Here is a 13,108-nt window from a genome sequence, read left to right as displayed (position 1 = left end):
TAAGAATTAATCAGAGGAGGTTAGAAAGGATTGGAGAGAGAGATTGGATAAGCACTTTATAAATAAACAATTAGAAGATTTAGGATTTTGTTTGGAAATCTTTACATATATATTTGTATACCTCAAGAGGACTCCAGAGAATTTTTCCTCAAGTAGACAGTGAATGTTGGAGTTGTGATGTGGAAGAAAAAGGTAGTTGGAAAGGTGTTTTCTGGGAGTGCAATGAGTTGACAGACTTTAAAGATTCCCTGCAGACTGCTCTATCCGAGATACTGGGTGAGCAAATTGGTATAACTAGACACATGATTTTTCTGAGCTATGATACAGAACTGGAATTGCCTGGACATATTAAGGCCTTGCTGAGTCTAATTATGGTGGCTGCCAAAAAGCAATTACTAGAAGATGGAAATCAAAGTCAAAACCAACTGTACAAGAAGTAGTGAATATAGTAACAGAGATACAACAACTGGAACTGGGGTCTTCAGAAAAGGATAGAAGCAAATTACATAGGAAAAATAGGAATTATGGGAACAATACATACAGGGGGAATGAGGTTTAAAGGAAGGCAGGATTTGAATGAGCTATGTAATGTTTGACAATGATTGGGTAGAGTATAAGTGATGTATAATGTTTGCAACTAAAATTGTGTCAGTATGGTTTGTGATGCAAAATGCTTGCAACTGGGATTATGTCAATATACTTTGTTTTCATATTATATGTATGATTACCTTCATAAGTGATAATGTAATAAAGATAAATCTTGTTTAAAAAAAATAGTTGGTATAAAGCAGGTTCATAGATAATTATTTATATGGCTAATAATGTTGAGGAAGTTTGGTAAAGTACTTGGACAGATGAAGGGTAAGTTTTGAACCTGCTTAGATCTGTTATTGTGTTGTATTTTAAAATCTGAAAGACATGTCAAACCAAACACTGTTGCATTGTCTTTTAGGTGATACAATTCCAGGTTCTGCTGTCCTTGTGTTTGACATCCACATGATTGATTTCCACAACCCAACGGATACAATCCAGGTTGAAACGATTTTTAAGCCTGAGACCTGTAACACAACCAGTAGACGAGGAGACTATGTAAAGTACCACTACAACTGCACCTTAATGGATGGCACCATGCTTTTTTCATCGTATGTTCATTTCCTAGCAGACTATTTCACATGTTAAATATGATACTGTATTTCATTTTTGCTTTGTTGCTTTTCACTGTAGTACAGGTAGTTTATATAAGCATCTGGTGCATGAGATTTGCAAAGCATAAATCTTGTCAAAGAACAGTAGCAGTGATGTACAGCAGGCAAAACTTCCTTGCTATGCTGCAGGCAAGTCAGTGTCAGGCAGGAAATGGTAACCATCACAGCAGACTAAGTACAGATGTCTTTAGCCGAGATCATTTAGCTGTAGAAAGTGGATGAAGGAAATGGTCTACCCAATATTTTACTGGGGACAAAGTACACTGTAATATTAGTATTGCATTGCTTTTTTTGCTGGCATGTCACCATAGTCCTTTTTCAAAGTGAACTGACTAGGCAAAATTCAACACTCTTTCTGTTACTTCCTCTCAGAATTTGACAAGTTCACAAAGTAATTGTTTAGAATTAAAAAAAAATGCTGAAGGAGTCATTCAAGGGATGTATAGAAAAGAGAAGACAACATAAGCTGATGACCGTGGAAGGCGGTAATTTAGGACTTTACAATTCTAATGGTTTCCAAAAATATACAAAGAATGTTGTTCTACTGTACTGCTGTGTCAGTATCTTAAGTTACAAATTTAGTGTACAGATTCAGGGGATCTGAAAAAGTATAATAGCTTAAAAAAGGCAGGTAATGTAAATACATCATATGGATCTCTGTCACAGCAGTATCATTTGTAATAAGTGAGGAACTACAATGCAGATGGACACCAGCCCATCCAGTGTGACATGCAGGTCGTAGGATATCCACTGTCTCTCACACCATGGATGTCAGTAAGAAGTATGCTGGAATAGAAAGAGCAGTGTATGCCATTTTTAGTTAATTTTTTCACATCAAGTGATCAGAAGTCTTATCTATTGATTCATCCAAATGATCTCAAGAAATGTGTTAAGTAGCCCATATTAACAGTTTTGCTAGGTGGCATGCTTGATTGATAGCTTTTTATTCAAAATGGAATTCATTCATTAGCTTTAACTGAGTCCTGATTACAGCAAAGAATAGACTATGTTTTCAGTAAGATCATGAAACTGTGAGGGGAAGGATGTTCCCCCTTCCCTCTAAAGAAAGCATCCTCATCCCAGGATTGCACAGTCTTGCACTTAGTATATTTAGGAATGCTGGGGTTCTGGGATGTAGAGAGGGGTTTGCACCATTGCATAAATGCTTTTATTTGTTTTATTGTGAGTCGACTTTGTCTGCTATCAACTTTTTTCCCATTTATTTGCAGTTTGAGGTGTTTTTGTGACTCCAATTTTTCAACTTATTTACAGAGAACTGTTATTTTGTTAAAGTATCACTGATAAGTATGCCTTTTGCTGGTAACAGAGTAGGAGTTTCATCTTCAGTGTTAACACTCAAGTGTCTAGTTGAGAAGATTGTGCCTTATTTAATTAGAAAACCTACTTCATAGGGCTTGCAGCCTAACAGATAAAAAAAACATAAAAACCTTCTGGTCTTAGGAAGAGTGTTTCTAACAGACAGGTACCAGTGTAAGACGGATAAGCCTAAAAAACTTGCATACAAAAGGCTCTGTGGGCAGAAATTTTGAAGACTTAAGAGATCCCAGTTGTTCACTAAGTACCTCATGGCGCAGGATGTAGAGAGATGCAACCTTGTCTGCCTCCAAATCTGACAAATCCTCATTTCCCAAATGTTACTGCTTCTTTTGGGGGTTGACAGCAAAATACTGGCATCAGAAATCTCCCAAAACTTAACAGATGAGTTTGCTGCATCACAGCTAGATGCCTCTTTCCAGGCATCCTCAGAAGGCCAGCCTAAGGCGCATACCACCACACTCCTTCTTTAAGTATGCTATTATGTTTTTGCCTTGGCCAGGAAACACCTTTCTGTTTTGCACAGAAAAGAGTATCACTGTGCCTGCTGAGGATTCCATATCCTTAACACTATTTCAGCCGTACTTGATTTTGATCACTGTCATTTCTCCAAAGAACATGTGGTGGTGTGGCAGAGGATCCATGATAGTCTTCTGTCTCCAGTATGGTTCCTGCTGCTGAAGATAAGGATACCCCCCCCGCAGAGCAGTCGTCTGGTTTGGACATCAGAAGGGGAAAAGAAAAGGACATTGCATATTTTTTGGCAGCTGTATTATTCCCTAATAAGAATAAGGTATGATACAAATGAGAAGGAATCCTTGTCCTCTGGTCCCGAAGTCTGAACTTAATTCAGTAGCATTTTAAGTTGGGAGCCGAGTTCTTTCAGGCTTTCATAGAAGACACATGCATTATAGATTGTCAAGGAACTTGTCACATTTTAAGCATGTGATGTAATGTAACCCAACAAATACAAAGTCGTGTGTTCTTCAGTTTGGAGAAAACAGCTTATGGTGGAAGCTGTAGGTGTGTCTGTGTGTGTTCCTTACTTTTTGTGCCAGTCTGTCCTGTTAAGAAAATACTTTCTCATGCAGATCTGGCATGGTTTTAGAATTAAAAGAACCTGTAAAAATCGGGGAAAGTGGGTAGCTGTAATGGTATGCCAGCAGCCTTATTAGAGGCTTTTGTCTTTGGTCAATTTCAGGTCTAGATTCTTCCCATTTTTGTCCTTGCTGTGGACCTGCCTTTCTGGTTTTCCCAGCCTTCCTGAAATGTGCTTCAGTCAAATTCAGATGTTCAAACAATAAAAGCTCTTGTAGATTGTAGATCCATTTTGAAAGCTTTATTGTGATTAGTGATTTTTCTGTTACTCAAAAATTTCCTCAGATCTAGTCTGTTTTACCTCACAATGATTGATATATATATATATATATATATATATATATATATATATATATATATATATATATATATATATATATATATATATATATGTATATATATATATATATATATATATATATATATATATATATATATATATATATATATATATATATATATATATATATATATATATATATATATATATATATATATATATATATATATATATATATATATATCCTTTATAGAGTGCTAGAGAGTATGAAGAGAGACTGTATTTGTTGTTTTTCTGCCAGCATTCCTGTGATTGGCCAGTGGCCACTGACTAGCCTGGTTCCATGCTGACTGGCCCTTCTCAGGAGGAGGGCACCAATCAGATGTATTTTAGGGCTTGAAGGCCATTGGACCAGGCCTATTTGCCTAATTAGTCTAAATACCCCTGCTAAATGAATGAGTTTCTGGTGGTAGAAAATGTTTTTAATGTTAACCCTTCAATCCCACTTTTCCCTTACTGCTAACAGATGCCCTTACAGTTCCCTGGCCCTGAAAGATGCTTATTTGTATGTCTTCCTTGATAGAGTATGCAGGAAGTCCCTGAGATTTATCAAAAGGTTAGTTTTTCCAGTTAACATCCTTGCCCTATGAGCATCCACTGCTCCAACAATATTCATAAGATGCTTAGCTGTAGTGTTTTTCAACCCTTGGTTAAAGGACATTTACATTTATCCTACCTGAATGACTGTTTGATATAGGCCATGGCTAAGAAGGAGCTATCAAAAGTCTTGGACTACACCATATATAATCACTAACTAGCCTAAGCATCTCACTGAACTTCTAGAAGTCCAGTTTCCCCACCATATATGAAGACTTTTCTAGGCACAGTCCTGGACATCAAAAGGGACAGATTGTCCCTTTCCACAGAAGAGATTTCAGTGCTGAGAGCCTTCTCAGAAATATCAGAGTCATTGCCTGTATCAGCAAGGACAATTCTGAAAGGTCTAGGATACATGTTGGCCTTCATCCTTATATTTCCTCTTGCCAGATTGCCAGTGAAGAAAATCTTGTAGTACCTAAGGAACCACTGGTACCAGCATCTTCACCCACTGATGAAAGTACTACCACTCACACATGGCATCCACAGGGAGTTCAGATGGTGGCTTCTCAGTTGCTATCCAAACAAAAGTAATTTGTGAACCCAAGAGTAATCCAACCCATGACACCATATGCCTCAGACATATCCTAGGAGGCATGCATAAGATAAATTCAAGGCTCGGAAAATGTGGTACAACCAGGACAAAGCCAAGCATATCAATTTCAAAGAGATACTGGCCAGCCTTTATGCATCATAGATTCTCCAGTCATTCCATAAGCCAGAAGCATAGTTGTGGTCACACACAACACCATGTTAATATGGTTCATCAACCCAGCAAGGAGGCACTCACTTATACCAGCTATGTAGAGTGTCCATGATTACCCTTGAGCTGGCAGCCCAGCAGGACCTATAGCTCCAGGCCAAGAACATATTAAAAATCCACCTGAGCAGATCCACACCCAGACAAACACAAATGAAAAACAGAACAGAGAAACATTTTATAGATTGACCATGACAAAGGACATCCCATAGATACGCCTCTCTGCCTTCACGTAGAATCACAAGATCCTAGACGTCTGTACCAGACACCCATGCAAAGAAGCACCTATAATTAATGCATTTTCATTCCCAGGGAAAAGGGACCTGTTTCTCCATGCTTAAGCCTCTCCTAAACATATTATTTAGCATCATGTATTTTTTGGGGATAAGTTTAGTTTCATTTGCTCATAGAAGTTGCAAAAATGGAATGGATAGATATTCTTTCCAAGAACAGAGGAGAGTTGGCAGTTGCACATTTGGAAAGCATGTGTGATCCTCCACTTTAAATTTGTGGCCAACCTTCATACTGCTTTAGTACTCTGCAGCAGGGAGCCTTATGATAAGCATAGTATACTTTTGAGGTCATACTCACCATAAGTAGAGATGCCCAGGTGTTAAGCATCACTTTTACAGTATAGCCTTATTATTGGCTCACCCCTGACATATCTGCTTTCCTTATGTAGTGGGGAGAGTACTAAAATCTATGTTTAGAGGCACTGTCATACTTGTGTCCTTGAGTCCTTGCCCTGTGGACAGAACTACTTTCAGTCTGACATGTGAGCTCCATGGATACATTTGTTGGTGACCACCTCATCCCCCCCCCCAAAAAAAAAAAGATGGCTCTGTGTGTCTTGGTGACATGTGCAGTGTGATAAGAGTCCAGCCCTTCCCCACTGGGGACGTCCAAATCTCAGAAAGACAGGCTGGATGGACAGACATCCATCTGCAGGATAATTCCCACTTCTTACAAATGATGATGTAATGATGATCCTTATAGTCAAACATCTGAGATTTGATAGTCTGTATGTGGACAGACGAAAGCGCTTATCTGGATTGTTTTATTGGTGTGGCGTTTCACATAAAATTTTCATTTTTCTACTGGATTCATTCTCATTCATTTTGGAAAACGTTTCTACTGCTGGTTTAGTGCTCCATTGAGTGGTTGTTTTGTGTTTTTTTAGTCCTGTTACCACTCACATCCATATTGCTTTTTCCAGTACTTATGTTATGCTTGTACAGTTGTAGTTTATCTAGCTGGGCATTGTAAAGGAAAATACAGACAAGGCACATTTCATAATGGAGATGCAGGGAAAGAGTGAAAGAAAGATGCTACAATCAAAATGTTGATGCTACAAGAAAAATAATAGAACTGGGACTGAAAATGGTTAAAAAAGACCTGAATTTGATGTAGAAAGCAAGATGTACTTAGTTAAACTGCACTGCATTGTGTAAAGTGTTATTAGCTGGGTCACCTGTGGATATTTTCAGTATTTATAAAAAAAGCACTGAAGGGAATATAGTTGTGCTAGAAGTTTCATACTTAGATTGCCTACCATTATCTCTCTACTATCTGACCCCAATGTCTGTGTTCTCCTTTCTAAACTCTTACAATGCTATTGAAATAATTATAGAACATTTTCATAAGCATGTGTATTGACAGTGTCAGTGTGATCTAAGTTTGCTGTTCAAAAGGTGGGTTGATATAGAGGAAAGGCCTTTGTAGACACTCCAGTGATCCAAAGCCAGCTGGAAATGGAGGGTCAAGTGACTGTAGATCATCTCTTCTTTCTAGGAGTGAGGGTGAGAAGTACCCACTAACTGCCATGTGATAGACAGTGCCCACGTCATGGAACTTATGGATATCAAGAGGGACACTGGCTGCATTGCTTTTAGCTGCACAGTGTACTTACATGTCCTGACATACATCAGTGCAGCCATCCTGTGTCATGAAGGACACTGGATGCATTACATTCAACTGCACAGCGTTCATATATGTCCTGACAAACACCAGTGCAGTCATCTTATGTCATGAAGGACACTGTCTGCATGACATTCAGCTGCACAGTGTACTTGCATGTCCTGACAGACACCGGTGCAGTGCAACTAGCTGATGTCATGAAGGACACTGGTTGCATGACATTCAGCTGCACAGTGTACATGTACATCCCGACAAACACAGGTGCAGTGAAGCCAGCTGATGTCATGAGGGACATTGTCTGCATTACATTCAGCTGCACAGTGTATTTGCATGTCCAGACATACACTGATGCAGTCATCTGATGTCATGAAGGACACTGGCTGCATTACATTTATCTGCACAGTGTACATGCTTGTCAACAAACACCACTGCAGTGCAGCCAGCTGAACTCATAGTGCATATAGGTATTGGTGGGCACCGGATGCATTTTAGTCACCTGTGTAGACTGTATGACTGTACTGGGTGTAGTGCATTGAGCTGCACAGATGGCATGAATGTGCTGAGGAGTATTGGGTGAAATTTGCTCAGAATACAGTGATGTGGTAGAAGTCTTGGAGGAAAACATTTGGAAGTTTACATTCCTTAGATGATATTACTTCATGCCATGTCAAGGGAGGGCCTTTTTTATACATTTTCTAACCAAGTAAGCTCATTGGATACAAGCGCCCCTTTTTTTAAGGCTGACCTGGGAGTGTTAAGTGTCTTGTTCAAAGCCACACAATAGGTAAATGAAGGCAGAGAGAGAAAATCAAACCCTGTATCGTGGGCCACAGAAAGCATCATTAACAGTTCACAGCCTTAATCTTCTGCACTAAAGAAGAAGCTGTCTGGTACTCAACACTGCGATAACCTTCCAGCTGATAAGACACTACTCACCACAGCTAGGGCAGTGTGACTGCGGTCATGGGTAATGTTGAGTATTCACTGGAAAGGGGGGATCCACCCATTTGGTTTGCAAGAGGGATGAGGCAAGGTCAGCTAAGTGTTGAGAAGTAGAGGCAGTATGAGTATCAAAATGGTAGCAGATTCATAAATCAATGGCATTGAAAAGAAGGACATTGGTATAAAAAATATATCCTCAGTCATATCCACAACCCAGAAGGATGAAGCTATGACTATGATCAAGATGACCTGGGTCTGATTAGCATCTGGGCATTGGAGAAGCCAGATTCCAACTCACCCATCCTGAGGGTGAGAGGAGGTGTAGTCTGCTGTGACACTGACCCCTGTAGTGAAGCAGGAGTTGAGCTCATGGCATAGGGGTCAGGGTTGTTTGCTTTCTGCCAGGCTGCCAGTAGGCAGGAACCTTCCAGTGGGCATGGAAGAGAACACTTAGCAGATCCTCATATAAGCAAGCACACATCATCTGCCTGGGGAAGACATAGGCCATTATAAAAAAAAAAAAAGGTGGCTACCTGGATGATGGTATCCCACAATTATCTGGCATCCAATAAGGGAGCAAATTGTATGATTGATTGTAAGAAGATTGATAACTCGCATTGGCAGGCAAAAGAGATAAAAATGTATATGTAAAAGCTTAATTCTTCACAAACACAGTATAAAATGTGTATATATTTTTTATTTCTATAGCTACACTATAACACTGTCCTGCTTACAGAGGTAGTATGTATACCCAAGATTGTTAATGATGTGCAGTCTACATAAGTAACGAAGATGTTGGGTAAAGTCTATGAAATAAGTTATTTGTGTATTTAATCTTTTGTTAACCAGGTAGGTGGGCTGGTCAGAAGTCCCTTTTCAGCCATGACCTGAGCCATAAAGGCAAGACAGTATGAAAGTATTACAGAATTGCATAGAGAATAAGAAAGCCTGGATTAAAGTAAAAGGAAAGAAAATGCAACATTCATTAGATTAACAACAGCAGTAAATGCCTGGAAGCAACAGTGAGTAGTGGTACAGGCACAATAACTTGTAAAGCAGTGACGTGATACTGAACTGTAAAAAATAACGAAGTATAAACAAGTGTGTATCAGTACAAAGTGAAACGGTAATCAGGCAACGCAGGCAGAATTCATATTGTGTCATAACTGGTTATGGTGAAAACAAATGCACACAAGATGCTCCAACTGTCATGCAAGTAATAAATACAGAAATCAGTAGAACATGCTAAAGTATACCATTTAATAGTGCATAACAAGGTATATATATATATATATATATATATATATATATATATATATAATGATGTACTGCCCTGAGGCAGTTAATATTTAATATAAGTAGTTGACCTTAAAGCAGTCGTCGGTAATGATTGCAGCCTTTAGACAGAGTAAAAACTGTTGTGTGTATATGAGAATCACCGCAGGATAGCCTGTATTTATGAAGCAAAACTATAGAAGGAAAAGTGAATTACCCTGGTAGATCCTGTCAGATTCTTCCGTGTGTAGTGGATTCTCATAAACTGATCCTTTTCCAAAAGATTCTGTCTAAAAGATTAAAATAAAAATGTGAGACAATCTGATTGCTCCTTAATGTTGCAGGGTTTATTAAGTTTCCTTGAGTGCTTTCATCCAGTAGACTTCATCGTTTAGGATTTTAATGAATGAGATATTTACTTGACGTGTTTAAATGCTTCTGAAAAGGGGGTATGGTGGAGGACAGCTGTTGCCATGGGCTGTTAATCTGAGTGACTCTGTAGAATGATTGGTCCAGACTAGTTCTCAGCCTGAAGAGAGAGAAAGGCTAGTCTTCAGTATGCATAGGTGGACTGATTGGTCCACAGTTGCTAAAAGCCTGATTGGAGGGAAAAGCTAGCCCTCAATTTGCACAGGTGTTCTAATTGGACCAGCTGTTCTCCATATAACCCCTTAACATTGGAACATTTGACATGGTTATATTCTTATTTTAATTATTTTGGGGGGATAATTTCTTTTAAAAAAAATTCAGCAGTGGCACAAGAAAAATCAGTAAATAACTACCACTGAAAGGGTTAAATAACATTGGAACATGGGAACCTTTGGACTGTGTCCACTTTTCCAGTATTCTATGTGGAGTTAAATGGATTACATTGAATCATGACAGAAAATAACATTTCATAGAATAAAAATAGTAAAAACACTTTCGCTTCGAGACCTGAAGCTTCACCTGAAAACCGGTTAACTGAGAAAGCCATGCCGAAAACTAAAACCTTCATAAACCGTCAGAGCATCATAACCTACTTTTATATAGGTTAGTGTTTGCCAGCATTAATCCTGTTTTGTAGAAAGTACAGTTGTGCAGAATATTACCGTAACGGTAGATGTCCATGTCACTGCTGCAGTATTCTTAACAGATGGGATTCCCTGCCATGGAAGCCCGAACGTCTGGCCAGTCTAGCAAAGATTACTTGTTGCTTTTAAAAGGTACACTGAATGCCACTCAAATGCTCCTTACATAGAGTAGGGCATAAAGGTGATTGATGTTCAGGCCTACCATAATCAGAACTAAATTCCCCAGTAGGAATAGAGTCCAAGAAACCCAAGAGGTAACCTGTACATCCAGGAAGGCAAAAGACTAAGGGATAAAGGGAGGGAGGGAGTGAATACTGCAACAGTGAAGGCAAGGACATCTACCATTATGGTGTAGTTTTACAACACAGTACTATGTTACATTCACTGCTGCAGTATTCTTAACAGATGGGAGAGTGCCAAAGTTCAAGAGAAAACTTAAGAGGGGGAAGGCGCAGCAGAGCACCATAAAAAAGCCATGAAGAACGGCACAAGCAAAACCAGCCCTGGCTCTAGAAATACCATCCAAGTTGTAGTGCTTGGTAAAGGTATGCATAGAAGTCCGAGTAGCTGCCTCAGGAATAAAACTAGTATCTAAGCCCTTGAGCAAAGCACCCAAAGAAGCCACAGCTCTAGTGGAATGAACCTTAACTTTAGAAGGAAGCCTCTTGTCATGAAAAGTGTAACAAAAGGAAGTAGCCTTAGAAATCCAAGAAGAAATAGTTTGCTTGGATACAGCAAGTCCCAAAGATCTAAGATGAAAAGAAACAAATAACTGCTCAGATTTTCTAATAGTCTTATCCAAATAAAGCCCGAGTTGCCTATGCATGTCCAAAGTATGCAGCACCCTCTCGCTGTCAGATTGAGGACAGGGGGAAAAAGTTGGCAGATTATTAGACTTATTCAGTAATAGCTCATTAACCGCCTTAAGCATAAAAGAAGGGTTAGTGCGCAAGGACACCCTGTCCTCATAAAGACCAAAAAAGGACAAGCCATATGGGCCTGCAAATCAGACACCCATTTGGCAGAAGTAAAAGCTAACAAAAGAACAGTCTTCCAGGAACAATGCGGCAAGGAAACTGAAGCAACAAGCTCAAAAGGAGTCTGAGTCAGCTTCTCCAAAATAAAATTAAGATTCTAGATAGGAGGAACAGGCTTCTGGGAGGTCTAATATTAAGGACACCTTTAAGAAATTGTTTAACCTCAAATCTAGAAGCTAAAGGAGGAGAAAAAGGCAGTCAAGTAGAGATAGATGATAAGTGGGCCTTAGTAGACGAATAGGCCAGACCAGCATTGAGCAACTTACACAAATAAGAGAGAACCAAAGTAACATCCACAGTAAGTGGGTCCAGGTTATGAGTAAGACACCAAATAGAAAACCTCTTCCGTTTGGATAAGTCAGATTTCCTAGTAGTAGGTTTCCTGGCCTCCTGCAGGACTTACAGCACATCCTCAGAAAAAAGGTGTCTATGAGGAATGAAAATCCTATCGTATACAGTTTCTGTTTAAGTGTGGAGAGGTGGGGATGGATGAAAAGATCCCTTGTCTTCGCCCTGTGAGGTAACTTGTGATGATTGCCCTTGGCTAGATGCAGAAGTTGAGGGAACCAGTGCTATTGCAGCCAAAAGGGATTCGCCAACAAGATTTTGGGAGTATCCTGTTGAATCTTGAACAGAATTTTTGGAATGAGAGGAAGGGGAGGGAATGCATAAAGAAATATCCTCTTCCAGGAAAATGAGAGGGCATCTAACTTCAACACCAGAGGACCTTGGTCTCTGACACAAAACAGAGGAAGTTGTCTGTTCAGAGGGGAGGCAAAAAGATCCACTTGAGGAGTAACTCACTGATGGATAATGTCCAGAAACACATCCCTGTGAAGCATCAATTTGTGGGACTGAGTTAAGGAAGTGCTGAGAGTGTCTGCCACAAGGTTCTGACTGGAAGGGATATAAACTGCCTGAAGAGTCGCATTACTTGACAGCAAGATCCCATACCAGAAGTGCCAACTGGCAAAGAAGATAAGATCTCGTTCCTCCCTACTTGTTGATATACCACATCACTGTGGTATTGTCTGTGAACACCTTGAGAGTCCTGAAGAGCCAGCAGAAGAGCTCTCATCTCTCTGACATTGATCTGCTCCTTTTGCTGATGAGGGAACCACACCCCTGTACTTTTTTGGGAGCAAAGTGACCCCCCCCCAATCCCGTGCCTGAAGTGTCTGTGAACAATTCCTGAGAGGGAAGAGGGGGATGAAAAGGGATCCCTGGATTCAGAGACAACTGCTCAATCCACCAGTGAAGTTCCTGTCTGAGACAAGGAAGAAGAGGAACTACAAAATCTAGAGGATGTGCATGTTGGAGCAACACTGACTTCAGAAACCACTGAAACTCTCTTGTGAACTTTGGGCAGAGAGAACATCAGAATGGTGGATGCCATAAAACCCAGAACTCTCAGAAACTCCCTGGTGGTAATGGAAGCCAGACAAAGAAGAGTTTGAAAGAAAGAAATGAGAGTTAAGGCCTTTGGAGGGGGCAGGGATGCAAGAATTGGCATCATCTGAATCCTGCAA

The 13,108-nt window shown here is 39.8% G+C and overlaps 1 protein-coding gene across 1 annotated transcript in view; it reads left to right on the top strand.

Moving 5' to 3' along the window:
* The window catches only part of FKBP10 (FKBP prolyl isomerase 10), a 368,229-nt gene that overhangs the window by 226,428 nt on the left and 128,693 nt on the right, over nucleotides 1–13,108 (top strand). The window contains exon 7 of the mRNA XM_044054794.1: nucleotides 953–1,142. Within this exon, the coding sequence (XP_043910729.1) occupies nucleotides 953–1,142 (190 nt within the window). The remainder of the gene's footprint in view (nucleotides 1–952; nucleotides 1,143–13,108) is intronic.

The sequence above is a fragment of the Protopterus annectens genome, chromosome 13.part0, assembly GCF_019279795.1.
Source record: "Protopterus annectens isolate FY-2018-M chromosome 13.part0, PAN1.0, whole genome shotgun sequence".
NCBI classification, from domain to species: domain Eukaryota; kingdom Metazoa; phylum Chordata; order Ceratodontiformes; family Protopteridae; genus Protopterus; species Protopterus annectens.
This window is presented reverse-complemented; position numbering and strand designations above follow the sequence as displayed.